This window comes from Osmia bicornis, chromosome 3, assembly GCF_907164935.1.
Source record: "Osmia bicornis bicornis chromosome 3, iOsmBic2.1, whole genome shotgun sequence".
Taxonomy (NCBI): Eukaryota; Metazoa; Arthropoda; class Insecta; order Hymenoptera; family Megachilidae; genus Osmia; species Osmia bicornis.
The window spans coordinates 4,861,272-4,883,384 of NC_060218.1; the positions used below are offsets into that span (position 1 = coordinate 4,861,272).

The 22,113-nt window shown below is 42.3% G+C and overlaps 2 protein-coding genes across 21 annotated transcripts in view; both read left to right on the forward strand.

Annotated features, from left to right (window-relative positions):
* The first annotated feature begins 282 nt into the window (after nt 1-282).
* On the forward strand, nt 283-5,827 carry LOC114871794 (centrosomal protein of 89 kDa-like). Of its 2 annotated transcripts, none has more exons than XM_046284989.1 (6): nt 283-547; nt 629-893; nt 973-2,059; nt 2,146-2,398; nt 2,465-3,701; nt 4,983-5,827. In XM_046284989.1, the coding sequence occupies exons 1-5, from the start codon at nt 500-502 to the stop codon at nt 2,714-2,716; spliced, it is 1,905 nt and encodes a 634-aa protein (XP_046140945.1). In that variant the 5' UTR covers nt 283-499; the 3' UTR covers nt 2,717-3,701; nt 4,983-5,827. The 2 variants fall into 2 exon arrangements, with proteins under 2 accessions (XP_046140945.1, XP_046140946.1); XM_046284990.1 differs by having other exon boundaries at nt 634-893.
* A 4,654-nt stretch (nt 5,828-10,481) lies between these two features.
* Nucleotides 10,482-22,113, forward strand: part of LOC114871729 (dystonin) — a 63,108-nt gene continuing 51,476 nt past the window's right edge. For 11 of the 19 annotated variants that reach the window (XM_046284972.1, XM_046284978.1, XM_046284983.1 and 8 more), the window contains exons 1-3: nt 10,486-11,105; nt 16,916-17,401; nt 20,079-20,140. In XM_046284972.1, coding sequence (XP_046140928.1) covers nt 17,281-17,401; nt 20,079-20,140 — 183 coding nt within the window. In that variant the 5' untranslated portion in view covers nt 10,486-11,105; nt 16,916-17,280. Of the gene's footprint in view, nt 11,106-11,277; nt 11,293-16,915; nt 17,402-20,078; nt 20,141-22,113 lie in introns of those variants that run through there. The other 8 variants (XM_046284986.1, XM_046284987.1, XM_046284988.1 and 5 more) reach the window with 5 other exon arrangements.

A 22,113-nucleotide genomic window follows, 5' to 3' on the forward strand; every position in this document is an offset into this window, starting at 1 on the left:
GACCGCCGCAAATTAAACATTTTTTAAATTCGATCTTATCGTCACCTATACAAAAACAGCGCAAACTATTCAATAACTTACCGATCGATTTTCCGAAACAGGGAACACTGACACTATCTATCGGCGACTACTGAAAGTTATGCGACAACATACGGTTGTTATACCAACTGTGCTCTTTATATGCAGACCTAACTTGACCTTGGGGCTTCTGGAACCCCTAAAATCCTGATTTCTCAATAAATGTCCAGTAGTTTTTGGATCTGTAGTCACTGATTGCATTAAACATCGTTACTATGGTAATGCTAAATATACAAACTTGGAAATTAATAATAAAAATACGTATGCGCGATCAAACGCACGTGCGTATACTTTTCGTAGATTTAAATATATTAAATAGATCTGCAATGAATTTGTGGTATAAAATCAATCAAGATCGTTTTACGTTTAAGTATTTCGATCAGTCTTGATCAGATGATCACTGTTTTTTAAAATGTAAAGTATGACAATGGCTAATTATGAAAGTAGTACTGAACAACAAAGAAAGAAGGTAATGCAGTTTATAAGATTTTAATGTATCGTTTTATTGTATACAAGTTTTTTGTTTGTCCTAACCTATCATCTGCTACAGCACAGTTGTAGAAGAACATCGCTTATAAACAGTAGTTTGGAGACACCTTGCAGACCAGTTTATTGTCGCAGACGCATTTCGAAAGCAAGACATACACTTAAATCTCATGTATTGCATAAAGATCCATCAGATTATAACATAGGTGATACAAATGATAATGATGATAATGTATGTTCAATGAACAAAAAGCATGATTGTGAAAGAAATAAGAAATCACATGAGAAAAGTCAGAAACAATCATTTGATGAAGATGATGTTGAATCAGGTACTATTAATAGACATGAGACACAACATACTTCATATCCTATCAAAATAATACTAAAAGTGATATTTTATTATAACAGGTACCGTATCGTCAAGAATAAAAACCAAACATCCTTCTAAAGATTCCTTGAAAATAGCCAATGAGTATCACAAATTAGAAAAACGTTATAAACATATTGAAGAAGAATGTAAAAAATTAGGTAGTATATTAGAGCAAAGAGAAACAGAATATAAAGGAATATGTTCACACTATGAAACTTTAGTCCATGTAGTACAAGAACTAGAAGAGGCAAAAGTTGATTTAACAAAACACAATGAAAAACTTGAAGTAGAGAAAGTTCAGTTAAATGAAGATATATTACTTTTAAAAAACATTGTCTACCAATTGAATACTGAATTGGAAAGATATCAAGACAAATTAAGAGATCAAAAACTTGAAATCAGTTCTGCACACATAGAAAGCAGTGAAAAGGAAGAGAAGTACAATCAGAGAATTTGGGGAAGTATTAATTTTCATGCATTAGGTCCACTTTTGAATGCCTATCAAGAAAATTTGTCGGAAAAACGAGAACTTTTACGCATGTACGAACAGGAGATGGCTGATTTTGGTAATAGATGTAAGGAAGTCCTTACAGAGAATGAACTTATGCACAAAGAAGTACAAGAATTAAAGTCAGAGTGCGATAGGTATGCAAAGGAAATTGCGACATTAGTTGAAAACACAGCATCTTTAAAAAAACAAAACGATATTTTGGAAAAGGAAACCGGAAGTTTAAAAAGGGAAACCGCCGAAGTTCGTTCGGCGTATGAATTAAAGATGGGAATAATTTTAAAACGTAATGATGTACTTAGGAAAGAAAATATGACCTGCGTATCAGAATTAAGTAATCTTCGCGGAAAATATGAAATTTTAAGCAAAGAATTTGAAAAACTAAAAAGTAAAGAGGATCAAACAATACCTACGAGCATTCACACTGCCGCTGTCGAAGAATGTAAAAAATTACTGGATGAATTAAAATACCGATATGAAAATGAAAAACGTAATCTTTCCAATCATATAAAACGTATGGAAGAGAATCAACCAGAGAACGAGAAAGAACTCGTAATGGCCATAGCCGAAAGAAATCATTTGAAAGGTCTTGTTGAAAATCTTGAGAAAAATTTGAAGTAAGTTATCTGTTTTTTTTTTCTTCTTCTCAGTATCATTTTTATCTGTCTCATTCGCATGTATCATATACGTAGATTTTCTTCAGGCGTACACAACGTAAACTGGAACACGTGCAAGGTCTTGTATATTCAACTCGGATTTCACGTGATTCTCTGAAAGGGCAATTAAGTAAGGCGACCGCTTATTGCGAGGAATTGTTTTCCGAATATGAAAGAATCGTGGCAGAAAGAGAAAAACTATTAGCTATCCTGCGCGAAACCGAACAAGAAAATGCAAATATTGATCGCCTTGGAAAAAGCATTACTAGTCGAGTGAATGATTTAAAAAATCAATTAGAAGTACGTGTAAACTATTTAGCGTATTGATAGCGCTGTGCAAAAAATGATAAACAAGTATTATTTCAGATTGTCCGAAGAGGTGCGAGACAGCAAGTAGAATCAGCCGAAAAGCGAATAAAATTACAGGAACTTCGTGTTCAGCGAATGAAACGTATTTGTCGGCATAAAGTACAGCATTTAAGCGATATAATTAAACAAAAGGAAGACATTATTGGGATGTTAGAAAAAGAAAAACACGGTAATAAAAATTCAACGCGACATGAACTTCAAACAACGAGTAATAACGTATCTAAAACAGCTAGACCAAATAATACATGATCGCGAAAACAAGTTGGAAAACATCAGCATATTGTTAAACTCATGATAAGATCATCTATGATACATTGGACTTTGAAATTGATATTCAATGAATCTCTTAATAAACATCTAATTATGGAATAGGTGTTACTCGAAACATCGTCCTCGTATTTACCGACCGTGTCAGTTGCTTTATTTAGCGGTGACATCAAATGAAGCAAGTGGCTGCGAAGGCTACCGTTCGCCGCTATATGAATGGCCGATGGCAGTGGAGACTAATCTCTTAGTGAAAAAGTTGATGTCATCCGTTATAGGTATGATGTCAGACACGTTCCATTCATTCATATGTAAAATACACCTGTTTTAGGCTGAAGGTTCTCTTTTTTTTTTTTATAAAATTTGATAATGTCAAGTATCGAATAATTATTGGATCTTGACCTTTTCTTATTGATTAATACGTTTCGTAATTTATTTTTCCTTCCTTAGTTTCCTCTACTCCCTTCGCAATTGTTATGAATAGAAATTCTTATCAAAAGAGGAAGAAAGTTTATTCAAAATAAAAGTGAAGAGAGAAAGAAACAATTAGATAATACGTAATCAAGGAAAAGCCAAGTATTGGATTGGGTCAATCCGCGGAGCGCAGGGCTGTAGAGAGAGAGAGAGAGAGCCACGGTGTGGCGTTGCGAATCGGGGCAGCTGCCGATTCACTCGAGTTCGGGGACGGTCGATGGACTTCGGGCGAATTCGTCAAAAGCAAAATGTCGTCTGCTAGGCGCGTCGTCAGGAACCGGGTCGTATTTCTAACTCGAATGTTGCTATGATAAGTGATAATGCGATGTCTCTACGTACAAGTATATAGTGTTTTTTATTGGAAGGTGTATGAAAAAACACAAAAGGATATCCTTCGAATTTGGTTGCCTCGTTGCCGACAAAGAAATTCAACGAGAGTACCGGTGAACATTGATTTTTCCTGCTTTCGCATTCTACTCGACAGATGATCCAAACGGTAATGCACATCCTTCGTATTTTCTTCGATATCGTTACCATTCTAAGAATTTCAATGACTTTATTCTTTTAACACTGTACATAGATTTAGACGAGATAGGATATCGTTTCACCCATATTGTATTACGTCGAACTTATTGTTTGTTTCAAGATTCGAACTGATTACAAATGAATCAGAATTACTTTTCACTATTTTTGGTCAGGCGGTTATCTTGATTAGTCTGTTCAGTGAATGTATTTCGCAGATGTCGCTGATTCTTGATACTGTACATGTCTCATGTCTTACCTCAGGTAGAAAAGATTAAAACTTTATGATTTCTAAGGGTATCATGCATTTCTAGCGCTAAATCTAAAATCAATTTATGATCATGTTACCAGAACATAACCGAGCATATTTTCGTCGTATTTTAAGAGCCGTAAGGTTAGGTTTAACTCGGGGTAGAATTCAGGTTATATCTTTCGTTTCATCAAAGAATATTTTTAAATAAGAAAGTTGTTTTGCGTCTGGTTATTCAGTAGAAAATCATCAGAAAGTATTTGTTATGCTTTTGTATTCAGACAATTCTAAATTTGACGTAAAGAGAGGAAGAGGGAGAAAAGAACACTTGCATGCGTGTAAACTGAGGTCTTTTGAAGCATGAACGCAGAACGGATGTCGATGTTTTTGCGTGTAAAGTGAAAAAACAAATCAATGAAAAACCGAAAACTTTCTTTGTCTAAAGCACCTTGATACACATAGCGTTCTCTTTCATAAAATAAACGTCCAAATATGAAAAAAAAAAAAAGATCATATTTCAAAAAACGATGCAACATTGTTTGAGCTAAATACAATTCTATGTATAGATACGTGTAAGCAAGTACCTAAGTAGTTCCGTTTGAAAGTAGAACGATGATATGTATGTTCAAGAATTTACGCATGTATCAACTTTTTTAATAATGCTTCTTGAGAATTAGTCCGGCGTGATATCTTTTACCGCATCCGCTTCCGGCTCTTTCTATCGAATCCTATTACAATAATTAATAGTTGCAGTTTATTTTACGCCAACAGTTGATAGTCGAGCGTTATGAAATTTTTTAAAGAAAGTAGCGATCCATCCGAAGCATTACTTTCCCTCCCACTATGAGTCATAATTCAATTACTAAAATATTGATACATTGTTCTCATCCTCCTCCCACGGTATACACCCACGTTATACGTGTACCACGATAAAAGTAAATTACTAGTAAAATTATTTATAATCAAATTCATTGAAAGAAGCAATGTTTCTATTTTTATTTATAGAATGTTTCCAAAGGGGAACGACGTAGACACCAGCGGGGGCGGTGGAATTAGACTAGGATGTTTTCTCAAGTAATCTACCGAAGAATCATCGGGATCGTGACACAAAGGTCTTAAGACGTACACCAACAACAACAACGAGAAGAATCTCCGAGGCCGTGTCTTGAGAGGTCGAGCCTGACCTAACCGTTTGAGCCAAATCTAACCTGACCTAAGCGCCGCGGACGACGAAGATGCGAAGCATCGGTTGATTATCGGCGTGCAGAGGAAGCACGTTGCGTTTGTTACTAGAAAAGTGATATCCATCGCTGTTGGTCGTTAAGTCATCGTCGTGGCATCGTCAAAAGAACGCCATAACATTGTACGCTTTCCCTTGTTCGTCGTCTCTTCGCCACCACCTCCCTCTTCCTTCCGTTACGGCGTGCAGTTCGTGCACTTCTACGCAGCGGTACACTGTACTCGACCCAACAGCGGCGTACAAGTAAATAAACGCGCGGCAATGGTGGATTCGAGTTCCACGTGCTTTTCATTCAACAAAACTATTTTCAACTAGAACCGGGTTATTTTAAAAGAGAAGCATACGCATAAGGGAGGAAAGAGAGGGAGTAGAAACGAAGAGGATGTCGTATCTAATATCGCGTGCAAAGTTGCCAGCTGCCTGCTGTCGATAACTACGGTGCGCTATTCGCTGCTGGTGGACGCTATTGAGCGAAGACGACGTAACACACGGTTCACTAGTGTGTCGCGGTTGTGAAATTGTCTAGTGGTTGTGAAAACAGTGCCAAGCGAGGAGTTGCACGAATATGGTGTAAAAGAAAAAAGAAAAAAAAGAGGAAGGATACGAAGATTTTTGGATAATGGAGTTCGAGCTGGACGGAAGCCTGAAGGAATGGGTAAAGGACAAACCGTTGAGTATCCTGCAGCTTGATCCTGCTGACAGAGCCGTCTTACGGATTGCCGGTAAGTGTCAATTCCCTGTTTCTACTTTCCGTTTTCGCAAGCCGGTTACGTGTATTACTTTGAATTCTCTACCGCGTATACCGTCTTCCGCCTTTCGTTTTCGTACGATGCGGAATTTAATTAATCGCTATCGGACGTTAGTATTAAAAACAACGTTTCGCTGTTCCTGTTTGATATACGAAGGAATTACGCGTCCCGCTTCCTACAGCTGGTATTTATCTCTACATTGAAAATATATTTGCAGCATCTGGGAATTAATGGGTTAATTGTAAAACGAGTATCATTGTACGCGCGTAGTGTACTAAATTACGTTGTACAGTGGCGACATTAGTCGTTTTTCTACCACGTTCTAGCTACGAGTATCCTTATAGTCGAGATACGTAATCGACCAGAATGGTAGCGTATAATGAGTTGTAAATTAACGACAACGTCGGCAATCAATCATTCGGTCTCGTTATTCACCTTCGCGAGCTATTATTCGTAATGTCCTACAATTACACGTATACAACGTAATTGATGAAACCTTTAGCTCCTGTTTATTGGTGTTTCTCTGTCGATTCTATCATCGTCAGTCAAATTGCCCCTTATCGACCGTATCGATTCGTACACTGGTCACGTGACGTATGGAAATCGTAGTAAGCGGTATTCGATTGTACCGTTCGAGTAATCGAATCGTAAACAGTCCGAGTTTACGCGAACGGTGGTATGCGTTGTACAAACCGTAGTAGAAATTATTCGCGTTGTATAAATTCCAGTGATGTAGAAAACAAGAATCGCTTGCGGTACGATCTTGCGTCGACCTTCGACGAAGGGTGCTGACCGGGTATAGATACTCGAAACCAATCGAGAAATATCGAATTGCAGTTGCCGATCATCTTACCGTGAGAATTTTTTACACTGCGCATGCGCGGCTCGATTGTGAATCGTTTCGCGCATCGTTTCAACGTCGGAAACGATTTTCGTACGTTCCGAATAAAAACCTTACTTCCCGATTATGGCTGATTTTTATGTACAAGACAAGTGTGTGCACAAACGTATGCATGTAGGACACATCCGATTCGTGAAATTACAGGCTCTGATTCGCGTTCGCAAAACGCAACGTGCGTGTTCGGTTCGGCACCATTTTCAAACGGCGTCGTTAAAATATTCGATATTTCTTAGCCTTAGTTAGCGATTCAATCGACGTAATAAACGTCAGTAGTCGATATCGATGTATCGCATCTCAGGCACGCGAGCATAATTGTTTCTAATTATAGTGACCTATCGACGCACTATCGCGAATGGTCTAGTAACCGTTAAGCGTTCTTTTATTGCTCTTCGAAACTCCCCTTGCACCCTGTTACTCCAATAATTTATTGCTTTCCGAGAAATCTCGGTGTACGGAAGGCGAGATTGGCTCCTTTAACTCATTCCAACCGTCGCGATGAATGAAGACACTTGTGTAACGATCAAAGTGGCAGACAACCGACTAACCTACGATTCAACCTCGTCGTCGCGTCGATGAACTCACGGTCGAGCTTTTTAACGGTCACGGTCCATGGAATCTGTTTGTAGGAGAGGTTATAGTAGTTCAACTGTGCCTACGCGGCTAGTATGGAGCGGAGGCGGCAGGTTAGGTCGGTTCGTATTAATCTAGGAGCGTGGAGGCGGCAACAGGTGCTGCTAGGGTCACGGTTCGATGCCCCAGCCTCGGCAACGTCTTCTCTTTCCTCTTCCGTCTTTTTTTCCCTCGCTTCGTGTCTCTTTTTTTTACACACTGCCTTTACTTCCTTCCTTGCGCAGGTCCGTTTTATTTAGAGGCTGCGTTCGGTGACATTGCAGGAAGCAATCGATCGCGTAAAGAGGGGTTGCAATCGATCCTTTATTCGTTTTAACCTTTTATCGTGCAAAGCTTTTCCCTCAGAAGGAAAAGGTTCAAATTTATTTCTAAGCTTTTTGAAATTATTATCGGCGCAGCAATTTTTTTATTTCACAAGGATTTTTGTTATAAATTTAGAGAATAAGGTGTAAGGAAATTTATTTAAAATTTGGATCTATAAAAATTAAATTTTTGAGAATATTTGAAAATAATAATGAGGATTATAAGAAAGGAGGATGTAAAAATATATCCTGTGCTTTTATGTTTGTTGCGATTCCTACTTTTCTTTAACACGAACGAGCTTTCACGGATTGCTCGCTAGATGTCCCGGGGTACCTGACGTACCTGAGGAGCTCGATGCACCAAAGATTTATCTCCGTGAAAGCTTTTCTTTGCAATTGGTGCAGATAAATGAAATAACCCCCCGTATAATACGGGTTCCTTTTGATAAACATAGTAAACCATTGTTCCCTTTATTTATCGGACGCTTTCTATGCTTACCTGTTGGCAAAGCTTTTCCAACGATGCAACATCTTCTTCGTGGATAATTTCGAAGATTCGAAAACAACATTGCGTTACCTTTAATCTTCCGTAGACGCGATCGGATCGATCGAATCGACGTTCACTAACAGACTACAATTTTCATCGGTGAATTCTCGCGTTTTAATATATATTTCGTGTAGTAATCTTAGTTTCGATCGAGGTACAGTTAGGAATGCACGTGAACTTGCCAAGGGGGCCATGAATAAGTAAAAAAGAAAAAAAAAAGAAAAAATAAAATAGATAAGAAAAATGTCGAGTGGGATCCAGGTCATACGAGCCGGGAACGATGAACCGCTGCTTCGAACTCATCGAATATGTAGTAGACATTACTAAATAGCGTTAAACAGTGGGAATTATCTGGCTAGATTACAACCTACGGTAGCCAGCCAAGTGCTAGAATATAATACCAATGTTGACTTTGTAACGTTCTTTGCATATCAACGCGGTGAACCTTGCTTGGTAAAAACTATGAGGATTCACCTCGTTGTAATAACCTTATTTGCAACGTTACGGGTTGCATAAAAGTTGCAAGCCAGATGTGAATCATCGATACGAATGGAAAAAACTATGGAAGTGGAAAGAAGCGAAGAACTCTGCCAATTATTCGCAACCGTGTTATAAGAGATGCAGGTTTCTATTGAAATTTAAACTTCTTTGAACCTGAATGTCATTCTGAAACTCAACGTACAGATTTTATCCAAATTATCAGGTATAATTTTGTAAATTTTGAAACTAATCAACATTCCGAAGTAATTGAGTTATTTCTAGGTTTGTCGCTTCTGAAATTAACATACTTAAATATTCGCACGGTTGCGGAAAGTACCGTAAGTCGGTGTACAGGGTTTGGGTGAACTTGGATAAGTTATCGAGAAAGATTGTACATTATTGGTATCACTGAATCAGAGTCCACTTAAGATTATACGGTTCTTTGATAACGATCAACATTCTCGGTGTCGTTCAAAGTAAAAGGATCAAAATGGGCTTTAAAAGTTAATGACCGCTTAAATGACTAATGAATTTGAGGAAAGTTACGTAAATTTTAAAAATATCTGGGAAATGACAATGTTAATTGATTCCAATCGATAGATCGGTATCCCTATTTTGTTACAAGGAATGTTTTTTCATATTTTGATAATATTTTTTATCAAATTCCGTTTCGAGGAGGGTCGGACCCACCTCGACTCCTGCCTATTTACTCGAATGGTATCGGTGTACAGATAAGTCAGTAAACTTTATTCGACACGATCGCGATCGTTTATCTAGACAAGATAAACATTTCTACATTCGCGCGGTATTAGCGATCTGGATGAAAGTCACGCATTTAGTGTCCGCATCTGTTAGCAGGCGGTCTCGCGTTTGCTTTTGGTTTGGTTTTTGCCGGTAGCATAAACAAGAGGTAGAATACTGGCGACGTTAGGAATGATCGAGGAAGAAAAAGAGAAAAATTAGGTACATTTGGCTTGGCGCCAGATCGCAAGAATTCTCACGCTACAAGGGTGATACGCGCCGCCCTCTCCGACATATTCTCTTTGGGACACGCGAGCGGAATTCGCGGCGAAACGGAAGATGAAGAGAGAAGGAGTGAAAGAGTTATAACGTTGAATGAAAATCGTGCTGCAAAAAGTGAATAATCTGTTCAAGTTGTTGCTTTTAATCTTTTCTCTCGAAATAAGAAGGAATGAAAAAAAAGGAACACTAAAAACTTATTAAGATAAGAACTTTTATTCTTAACAGCTGATTATGCAATATCAAATTATGTTATATTTATGTGTAATAGTGAATGAACGAAAGAGTTAGTGCACAATTGGCGGTATTTTCACGGCGCGCCCCTGTTGTTACGTGACCTGCCCTACGAACCTGTTTGTAACGGCAGCTATTCTACTCCGAAACGCTGTCAAAAAGACAGAGACGTCGTTGTCTCTTTATCTACCACATAGAACCTGTCCCTTTACTCTTTCTCTGTAACCCCCTCTCCTTGGTAATATCAGTCAGTTTCACCCCGACCCTCGTGTATACGATCATCTCCGTCGAACGAACGGAGAAAGTGAAGGATGGAGGGAGGTGCAATGGCGGGATACGCTCGGTAGAGGTTAGGTACTGGAAGCTCGAGGCTCGAGGTAGAGAGGCAGCTTGGGTGGGCGGCAGTTGTCCAGGCCGCTGCAGTCTGTGTCGAGGCGACGTGGTCTACACGACGGAGCGGCAAATCGCGTCTTCTCCAACTCGCAAGCCGCTCGCTCGCTCTCCTTCTTCTTTCCCCCCTTCCTCTTTCCTTTTCATTTTCTCCCCTACCCTATGAAATTCTTTCTTCCTTCATCACGTTGTGCCATTCCGCGTTCGCTTTAGGTCCCTCCCCTGTGTCGGTTCGTTGCCGGTGTACCTTATCCGTTGGGTTGCTCCTCTTTCCTCGAGCCCATTCATCCTTCTCGGTCCATCCTCCCATCTTTTTCCAATACGACCGTTTCTCGGCACCGAGCGTCGAGCGTGTTTCTCCTTGTCGTCGTCCAAGAGGTATATCCCCGTCCTCGTCTAACGGCCTACAGCTACCTGGCCGTGTTACGGCGGGGTTCCGGATACGCGCGTCGACTTCGTCAACGCGTTGTCGTGCGGTACGTTCTACCGAGGAATTTCAGTGCCACGTCTCGAGTACGAGCGATCGGTTGGTCGGTGGGATTCGATACGATACGATTCGATTCGATTCGGTTCATCGTGTACATGTCAGTTGGTTAGCAGTGTCGCGTACAGACGTCATTGTTCCGATAAAACGCGTACGTATAATGTTATACGAGTGACAAACCGACATAGTACCTATCGATAACGAGTCTTATGTGCTCGGTAAACAAGGAAACGAAGGAACCTCGCGGGTGTATCTATTTGGCTTTGACACGTGCACGAGGAGAAGCTGCCGTAGGAATACGCTTTTGTTGATACAGTTATTTTGTAACTTGGAAATAGGTATTATAATAGGAAGAAAGATTTCGATAAACCCGTGGCCCGTGAGCAAAACACGAGGCGTTCCGTGAGTCACGCTTCGTTCCGTGGCACCTCCCTGCTCTTTCTACCTCTGGTCTCCTCCGGCTTCTCCAGCTGTCTCTACCTCTTCGTTCTATCTCGGTTTCGCTCATTGATACCCGGCTATATCGATCCTTATTCCACGCTCGTATCGTTTCCCCCCTTCGCTCTCGTATCGCCCCTTCCATTAACGCGCGCGACTTGTTGGTAATCATGAAACGGCATCGAGTCTTGAACGGTTAACTCGACCGATTCACGAAATAAGAAATACGTGTTATACCGATATTATCCGGTTCCATTCAAGATTGCCATCGCACTTTCGTTTCTTTCCTTTCCTCGTAGCTTCGGATACTTCGAATTCCTTCTTCCGTTAAACCATACAGTCGATTCATCGTTTCGTTCGCGTTTAACTTCGATGACGATACGAAATCTGTTTGGGAAAAAGACGTTTCGACGAATATGGGTTGCGAAACTATTTTCGTAGGTCTGGGTCACGATTGATACAAGTCCGTTCGACGGTCGGATGTACGAATATTAACGAGGACCACGGTACTTAAGTACAGTGGATTAGGCAAGAATGACAAGAGGACGTTGACGTAATCGAAGAAGACTCGGTGCGGAGAATTGTGTTGCAGAGGCATAATAAAAGAGAGATAGGCGGTGGTTAGCAGCCGGCGAGTGAATAAGAAGAAAGTCGTTTTCATCGAATACGGGGATTGCGTAATAATTACAAGCTGGGTAGGAGCTCTATGACAAACCGGCTTCGCGAGACACGCCGCGCACAATCACGGTACATATGAGTATACCGACGTTTCTGTGTCCGTTTTACCCGCGTACGTGGAATTTCTTAATTTGGTCCGATCGACCTATTCTCTGGCCCGAATCGGTCGCAAAGCCCGTTTTCCACTCTCGTCATCGAAAAAGTACGACGAAGAAAACGTCATCGTTCGTGGAACGCGATCATTCGAAACCGGAAAAACCATAAGCTATACACAATGAAAAATGTTCCTCGAAGCGGAACGAGTCGCGTGTTTTCTTGCCAAATTACTCCAGTCGGTTTAATTGAGTTCTGCCAGCTCGAAGGTCTCCCCTTTAAATGGAATGCCAATTATTCGTTTCGCCCTGTCTCCGTTTTATCCCTCTTTATCTTGCTGCATGCCATACGATGATATTCGTGCGTGCTTCAAAAGCCGTTTTTGTTCATTGATTTTCATTCAGATTGCTCTCGGATTTCGTCTGTACTATCTTTACCGATCACCTTCATGGTACATGCAGCGAGAGGTCGTGATTTCATGAAACTTTAACGCTAGAACTAATGTCGCTTATTTTTAATTTGAAAATAATGTAGAATAATGTACTTCTAGTGTTATGCGCTTTTTCACTAATGAAATCACGCGAGAAAATGACGCATCGAATTTATAATTTTTCTTCATTTCCATCGGTCATATCGGTTCTCCGTTCTTGTTCATCGCTTCTCGCTATCGTTGCCGAGAGACTTTGGTCTGCTTCTCGCTCTCTTTCTACTTGTTCGGTTAGTATATCGCCCCACCTTTCGTATCCGCGACCTCCAGAGTGTTCGCACCGAAAGCCGTATTTGGTCGTTGCGTTAACAGACCCGCGAAAGTGCAAGTAAGCTTTATCGAAGCGGTCCGCGTCCAACCGAGACTTGCATCGAGAGTCAACCGTCGTCATCCGAGTCCCATGCAATCAGGACACCACTTTTTATTTTTTCCCTGTTTTCGATCGGATCGAGGTGTCGCAACGATTACGCGATCGTCGAAAGATTCTCTTCTTCCACGAAACTATTTCCGTAAAAAACGCAAAGAGACATTTTCAAGTCGAGAAATCGTCGTATTTGAATGTACATATCCTGACGTCTCGTTTTGCTTGCAAAATCACGTCGAATGTTTTATTTCACGAGGGACTGGAGATCGTCGACGCCGTTTAGCATCTCGAAAACCAGTTTCAGCTGCGTCGCGAAACAGGAACGAAGAGTTTATAGAGAACCCGCGAAGAAGTAGAAGGAGGTTCTATTAGTCGAAACGGTCCGCTTAACGAGCAGTTTCGAGCAGTTCTTTGTATCCGGCGAAAAGGCCGGCGAAAAATCGTCGAATTTACGAGCGGATCCCGAACGAATTCGGCAAAGGTCATCCTCAAGGCCTTCGATTATGCCGCATTCACACCTGAGTTTCCCCGAACGAAAGGAGTATCCTTTTCGAACGCGGATCTTGAAATTCCATGGCTCGTTTCCGAGATCTCGCGCCTCGATTCGCGGTATCAAGTTCGAGGTTAAGATGAATCGCGTATAAGAGCGAAACGCGACTGCGCTGGGCTACCTTGACGAGAAAGGTCGATTCGTAATTGATATTAGACAGCTAGAGTTACCTTGTTTCATAGGAACAGAGAACGTTGGGTTACGTTAGGATGGATCGGTAGGATGGTGATTCGTTACGTTATCCGTCTGTAGGTCGACCGGTATGATGCGAAAGAGTTGAGCGTGAACGTGTCGCGAGAGTGTTGTTCATAAGTAGGACGTTAGGGGGATGGAGGGGAGCAAGCACGCACGGTGTCGTTAACAGGGACAACCGAGGTAAGAAAGATGCTTTTGCCTTGTCACCGAGAGGTAGGATCGATGGATGTGGAACGCTTTTGTCGCTTGTCCTCTTGTGATACGGTGTTACGCGAGATGTCAAGATAGGTGGGGTTTCCGTTGGAGAAACCGAGAAGAAGAAACACGCGGAGGAGTTACTTTCCTTTTGCAACTTTTCTAACGAACAATTCCAAATTTCCTTCATATGTTAACCCTTTCCACTCGTATGTCGCCATATAGTCGCCATCCTACATTTTTTAATTGTTTCTACTAAACCGGCAAGTTAAATTGTAATATATTCTCATCAAAATGTTTTCATTTCGATCGAGTATGAAAACAAATTCCGAGCCTTCTCAAATATAAATACGAGTGCAAAGGGTTAATTGACAAATTTGTTAGTCGATCGGCAGGAAGAGGGCCTTATGGAAATAGACAAGAAGTCGCGTATCTGGTGTCCAAATTTCTTTCATATATTAACCCTTTCCACTCGTATCCTACATTTTCTAATTGTTTCTACTAAACCGGCAAGTTAAATTGTAATATATTCCCATAAAAATGTTTTCATTTCGATCGAGTATGAAAACAAATTCCGAGCCTTCTCAAATATAAATACGAGTGCAAAGGGTTAATTGAGAAATTTGTTAGTCGATCGGCAGGAAGAGGACCTTATGAAAATAGACAAGAAGTCTCGTATCTGGTGGCAGCGTGGCTCGCACGCTTTGCCGCGTGCGTCTCAAGGCTGTGCGAGGTATACGAGAGTGCGGAGAGAGTCTTCTCAGCTTGGAAAGAGCCCTCTCGAGAGGAGTCCTCCGAGAGCCGACTATGGACCCGTTATACTGCTACGCCGTTGCCGCAAGAATGCCGCCTAGCCGGCCTCTCTTGCAGCTCGCGTTATATACCGATCCGATGCGGGTACACGCGCTTCCTTTTCTCTTCCTTCTTCGTCGCTTTCCTCCTCTCGAGCCTTAGACACGAGAGGATCGTTCGCAAACGATCCCCTTCGCTACCTCTTTCTTTTGCGCGACGCGTTTAGAAGGTTGTCGAGCGTATCGATTCTCGCACCGCAATGGTAAATCGAAAGTTGGTAGGTGGTAGAAGGGTGGATGGGTGGGTGGATAGGAGATGAAAAAAAAAAAAAAAGACACGTCGCGTTTCGATCAGTCGTGATGTCATCGATCGTTTCGCGTTTCGTTCGTCTTTCACGGATAATGTTTCTCTCCTTCACGCGTTGCTTGTCGAGATGTTGTCATCGCTGATGCGTTAACGCCGGATACTTACGTGGCTACCGGTCTAATTACCACTTCGACGTCGGCACTTTGAAACGGTGACGATTTCAATTTAATTTCATCTCAAACAAACCTCCAACGTGCTTCTAATTTTATCTTCTCACCGACGATGATGCCGTTAGAACTATCTAATCGTAATTTTATCATTTCAATATCGAAAGATCTTGTCATCGATATCATGGTAATCTCTACTTAAAGTAGAAAATACTCGGAGCGAAATGCGTCCCTCGAGTTCCCGGGATATATCGTACTTTCAAGAGATAATCGTGAACGAAGAGCATCTGGCTCGTTTCCCCTCTTTCGAGGTTCTAATAAAATTTCAGATGTGACTCTGTTCGCGCGTAACACGTTATACGGGGGGGTTACTTTCTCTCGAACTTTCTATACGTCGTCTATCCAATGCGACAGACACGGTTAGGAGTTCGCCTAACACCGCGTGGCGCGTGACACGCGTTACTCTATTTTCTATTCGCATCTAATTCCGTCGGTCCCGCGGAGATCCGGCCAGACTCGAGTCGGAGTCGAGTCGAGTCGGGGTCGAGTCCGTCCAGTTTTGATCGTGAGTCGAGTCGCGAGCTACGAGATGCGAGGGAGGTGTTAGAACCACGTGCTGGTAACGACTTTGACGTTTTCTCAAATGCAGAATGCCGGGGAACAACGGTTTACCTTCGTGGTTAGTGTTCGAACGTTTCACTTTCGTAGGGGAAAGTTTGAGAAGAGAGGAGAGAGATGTATCGGTGTGCATCTAGGAATGCGGATCGCTAGAAACGCGTACGTTATCGTCTTACAAAAGCTCGTTAAAATTGGAGTCGGACAGTTGCGGTCCTTCCCTTACTAATAAGAGGCAGCCAGTCGGTGGTGTGTTGCAATTGGCTTTACTGCTTTTCGCTCCGATCCAGAAGACGACACCCACATGCCATTGCTTCCATTACCATATGCGGAGATCCCGATGGTCTTGGGTTTCCCTGGGTGGCACCCGTGTCTCAGTCACCAACCGTCAGTTTGGTAGATCGTTGGTTCGCTCGCTCGCTCTCTCGGCCTCGTTCATTCGTTAGTACAATCGCTGATTCGCTCGCGAGCTCGACGCTACTCACGATCCACTCTTCCACCGTTCGTTGTCCATGTCGTTTCGTTATCGTGTACACTCTCCTCCAGTCTGCATTATAACATTCGTAACGTAACATAACCAGCATTTTCATCGTTCGACCGTAATAGAATCGTCGTCCGGTTTAATTGGCCGCGTGAAAGTTCAAACCGGAGTAGCGAAAATTACATCGTACTCTTCTCTTTATCCACGCTGTCCGCTGGTGGATATAGTTAAACTCTCTTTCTATCTTTCTCCGTTTCTCACGGCGAACGATGAACTAGGGCGTCAGCGAAAAGACCGATTACCCCGTGTACGTTTCTCAGTGCGCTTTCCACCGTAGGCCACTTTGGCCTGAAGAAACGTTGAGTGGTTACGTCTGCGACGTGCCGTGATAAATTCGGTCGTTGATTCGTTAAGGTTCGTTCGTCTGGAGAGCGGGCGAACGGCCTGAACGGACAAACGGGTGGAACGAAATTAGCCGTTCCTCTCTTCTCCTCTTCGCATTGTGTCGAGTACCGAGTGTCGCCGATGCAACCCCTGTCGCGTGGTTCCTTCATTTCCAATCCCTTCGCTCGATCGTACGATATATTTCTCTGTCGACAGTGATACGCGACCGGTGTGTCAACGTCAAATAAAAAAGTCAAATAATTCGGGCAACAGGAGAGGAAAGAGTGAATTCAATTGGGTCTTCCGTCAACTCGAAGTGCCATATATACGTTAAGATAAATAAAATATATTACATTGATTTCGTTAAGATTAATTATTATCGATGATAGTGTTCACCGCGCGAAACTGATAAGTGTGTTCAATTAAAAATCGGTGTCGAAGAGAAAAAAGGGAAAACAGTGCGTGCGTGTTAGAAACGATATTAGTAGAAGTGCGTTTGAATCGGAAGTATAGGAAAGAAAATGGCCACGATTATGGCTGGTTTCGTGAGAATTTAAAGGAGGATTTAATCGGCTAACGACATGTCCACTCAGGCTTATTACAAGGAGAGGCTCGGTTTCGATCCGGCCGATACTGTGGCGGAGCATCACCGTGAACAGAGATCCCAGCACGGCTACGAGGAATCTTTATCCAAGTTCAAAGGTCAGAAAGCAAACGGATTTTCGTGGATGATGGAAGGTGAAGAAAATTGGCGGGTGGACGGGGCTATGGAACATCGTTCGGCCAACTCTCAGGCTTTCTGGGGTTGTTGGGCGATGTTCATCGAGGCGCACGGTAGGTGAAGAGTTGGCATGCCGATGGCTGGACCTGTTCCAATACCTTTTTACCCCTCACCCTTCTATTCCCCTTCGTGATTTTTATTTCAATTCCCTCGTTTTTTCTCTCTTTTTCTTTCTGTTCGTCGAATTCGCTTTGTGGCTTCATCCTTTTTGCCCTTTATCGTTGGAAAATTGTTCGGGGATGTTACGCAAGTGATACAGAAGGATCGTTATGCTTGGGCCTTTTGTAATTTCAAACTTTCAGCGTGTATCACTCGCGTAACACTTTTTTATGAAACGATCTGGTTACAAAGGGCACATTTCGGGCACTTTGAGTGCAATTCTCTGGTGACTTTCCTCTTGGTCGCTCGACGAACGAGTGAAAAAGGAACTGGGGAATTGCACGCACCGCGAAAACTAGAGTTCGTATCATCGCGGTGTAGTATCACGAACGGAAGTATCTCTTTTTTATTTTTTCATTTTGAGGTCGTTTACCTTTTGCCGTTTGACCCGAATGTTTCGCGGAAGTAGTCTCGGAAATAGCTGGGGTAAAATAGTTGGAGTCTTCGCGGCGGGATTATAATCCAAAGAATCGGATAAATCTGCTTGATACGAGAGATTTTTTGACACGCTTCGCGTTTGAATTTTTTCTTTTTTGGTTTTTTTTTTATCTCCTTAAGGGGGTATATACCACCTAGAAATAAAAATTTTGAAATTGCTTGGTGTATATGCCCCCTCAACATTAACTAACTTTTTTTTTTTTGAAGTGTCTTTGTGTGTCTAATATCGCGACGATCTATGTCACAAAAATAAGACGATCGAGGCTTTGCCTTCTTAGTTTCTTTACGGTAAAATCATTTTTAGAAACGGGTTTTTTACGCACAAGCACGTAGCATAGATAGCATCTTGCTTACGAAAGAATTTCAAGATCTCTTCGAGAAGAATTTATAAATATCCGGGCCAAACATGCTTATTAAAAATAATACGATCGATTATTCGCGCGACGAGCACGTAACTTCCTGATTTCTGTATCATCGTCACGAAAATTGCATCGTGATTCCTTTTCCATAGCGATGCTCAGGGACAAGCGTTCGTTTGTCCCTGTTATCACGCGTGCTCCGAAAATCCCATATGCCCCGAGGGGGACCAATGTGTTCTCCTCGTTGTCCCAATTTATCTCCATTGAGTTTCGGTATGCCACTCTTCCGAGGTGTCGTTCTCGATTACATCGGAAACTCCGTCTCGGCTGACGAACTTCGATTAAGCCGATTACCAGATAATGCCTTGTCACGTCAATTAGAATAAATGCGTGTTTTATTTTTAACGATTACGTGGCAATCTTAGCTAATCGATATTTTAGTGCTGGAACACGAACGTAAGATAAGGATAATATCAATTTTATTTCAGGCTATGTTTCATTTTCATTTGTTCAAAGGTTAAACCATTTAGACTTTCGCTCGAAATTTTTCATAATTTTAATTCTCGGTCAAGATCGACTCGGTTCATTAAACAGACTGCGCAAAAGGGTCATTATGAAACTGTACAAATAGGTTTCTCTTTCTTATCTTCAAAGGTTGGCGCCACGTCGGGGAATTTACTGAATCTGTTTAAATTTCTCTGAAATCTATCTCGTTAGAAAGATACATTCGAGACTTGGAATGACCCAGTAGAAGGGTTAATTTATCGTCTTAGTTTCGAAGTCGGTCGACGATAACTGTTTCTTAACGAGAGCTTCGCTAGATAGAATCAAATAATCGATGGTAATTAATTGCTCGGGAGCACGGACTGCCTCCCGCTTGATTAACTTCGACTCGGTGTCGTCGAACTTGTTACATCGTACAATACTGTCCAACAGGCAATTTGTATTTCTTGGTAAGCTTTTTCTTATCAATGCCCTTGGTTTTTAAGAATCTTGGACATTGTTGCGCGAACTTGGTAAGCTTGCTAAGTCGGATTACACGAAATGGCACTTGTCATTTCGAATAGAACAATTGCTTTTGCTTTATTACGGATCAGGTGTTTAGGACACAGGTTGAGAAACAAAGGCACAGGTTGGGAATTAGAGTCCCTTCTGTCAGGTATATGCTAAATTATGGCCATTTTCTATAAGCTGGTACTCTTATGCCATTTTTATTTTGCATACAATCAATTGGTAATGAATCAATTTTTAATTTTTAATTAATATCAATTTGTAACTGAAAAATGGCCATTGCTTTCGCGTTTACCTAACTCGGCAAAGATTTTAGGGCACGTTTGCTTGTGTACCTGCACGATTGACTGTTTTCGTTTCCTACCTGACTGCCCACCTATCCACCACCCATTTACCTACCTGCCTACTTACTTTTACCTATCTATCCAACCACCTACCTGTCCGTCTGCCTGTCCGTCTATCTGGATTGCTTCGACTCCTTTGACGCCTGTGTTTGTGTAGGTTCGCAACTGCAAATGCAAACGAACGATTTAATTAGACCGCGTTGTGAGAATCAAGAATATACACTATCGTTGTCTTGCCGATCGAAATCACCGAGTCTCTAACGAAATCCTTGTCTTTGTGATTGCAGACGAACGAGACGCGATCCAAAAGAAAACATTTACCAAATGGGTGAACAAGCATCTGAAAAAGGTAAGGTAACCTCCTGGAATCGTAGAAACTGTTTTCAACGTTGTGCTCGGTCGATGGGCGTGTACTCAATTTACCATGTAAGCTATATGAATCGCCTGTGGCGTGCGTTGTACGTTCCTCGTTATCGATTCTAACGCGACTATCGTAACGATCGAAGGATTAAAAAGAGCGTTCCGCGGATTAATACGATGGGTGCTACACCTCGAAGGCTAGTCTCTCAGGCCCTTCCTTCAAACTATCGAACCGATCCTAATTTTAGAGCGACCTTAGCAAGTAGGAGGAGGCCACGGGCTGGTGGAGTCGAAGGCGAAAGAGGTATCGTAACACCTGATAGGTAAGGATACGAGGAGAGCCAGCGAGGCGCAACGCCGTGACAACCAGCTGTGTTTCGTAACCACATACGTAAACGATAGGGGACGTTTCTGCTCCTGGTCTGTCCATGTAGGCTGTACGCGTGGGTCGAGCATAATCCCTTCCAGGAGGGTATTTCACGCGATGGCTATAGATGGTAACGTATGGTAGAAATCGAGTGGGTGAAATCGAGAAAATCATTCGGTGACTTTCGATATTCCAGAAAATTTTTTCCTCACTTCCTCTGTTCTATAAAATAAGTAGCCTATGGGGAGATCTTTTCATTGATTATTCTATAGTACGCTTTACGGGTCACGTTGCAACACGCAGATAAGTGTATTGTCTATAATTATCAGTTATGACGTTGATGATCACCTGGTTGCATCAATCAAGATCTTGCTCGCGTTCCTTCCGACAGAAGTTTCCTCTTTCATGGAACTCGGAGAGGGGAGGAATGTTTTTTCCAACGTGATTTGATTAATGAGATTCAAAGTACCGAGCTACCGTAGCCGACGTGTTCGCTCGAACAAACACCGCCACTGTGTTCTGCGTCTTACGCATTCTCGAGCGAACACGTGACGAAGGAAAAAGAAAAAAAAAAGAAATACGCCGACGTCGGAGATGCCAGCATCTATTCCAACGTCGATTGCTCGTCAGAGAGATGCCAGAGTAGCGATGCCAGTACCGATTCTGACGCCGATGACGAAAGCCTCGGAGGTTGCGGGGAACGTGTTAATGGCCCCCAAGACCATGGTGACCGCAAACCAACGTCGGTCGTCGTCGTCGACCATGTCCCAACGACGCCGACGCCGACGAAGACGACGACATGGCACGCGACCGCGAACAATTCTTGTTACTCGAGACACGTTAGCCTTGATCTCACCGCTGACTTCTCTTGATCCTCAGCCTCGCGAAACGCCGATGACGCGTTGCTCCTTATTCTGTTTTCAAAAAGGAAAAGTATTGAAAAAAATTATGATTATTCTGTCTCTCTCACTCGAGAGAGAGGAAGAGAGAAAGAGAAGAAGCACACGTTCAATGATAAATCGAGCTGAGATACATTCCACGCGTTGCTTTCGCGTTACGTTCTGGCCGTATGCAAAGTCAGCAGTCGAAGAAGAAAGGAGAAGATAGGATGCAAGGTTGAAGGTGTTCGTAAGCGGCCAGTATAACTCGGCTAGCATTTCAAGGGTTATCGAGCCTCTTTATTTTCTACCTATATTAGCTGCCCTCTTCGAGCCCGGTTTCCTTTCGAAATGCAACGGCGCCTATGGAAAGCAATACCATTCAGCTGTGGTCTACCTGCAGCGCGAACTGAGAATGCCGAAGGCGGTACGGTTTATTGCAAATCGATAGAAATTAACACGTTCGAGTCCGGAGTAACAGGTGCAGCTCGATCGCGATAGTTCCTGGATAGGCTTGAACGAATCAAGTCCCAGTTAATATCATTAGAACTCCACGGGGAGCACTCACAATTTCTCCACTTTTAATATTGTCCCTCGTCAAACGAACCGAATCCAAGAATGAATAAAGGGGTTTCGCCCCAATTTTCTAATTCGATCTAAAGCACCCTCTTCGAGGAGCAGTTTCTTCTTCACCATGTACAAATCCACTCGCACACA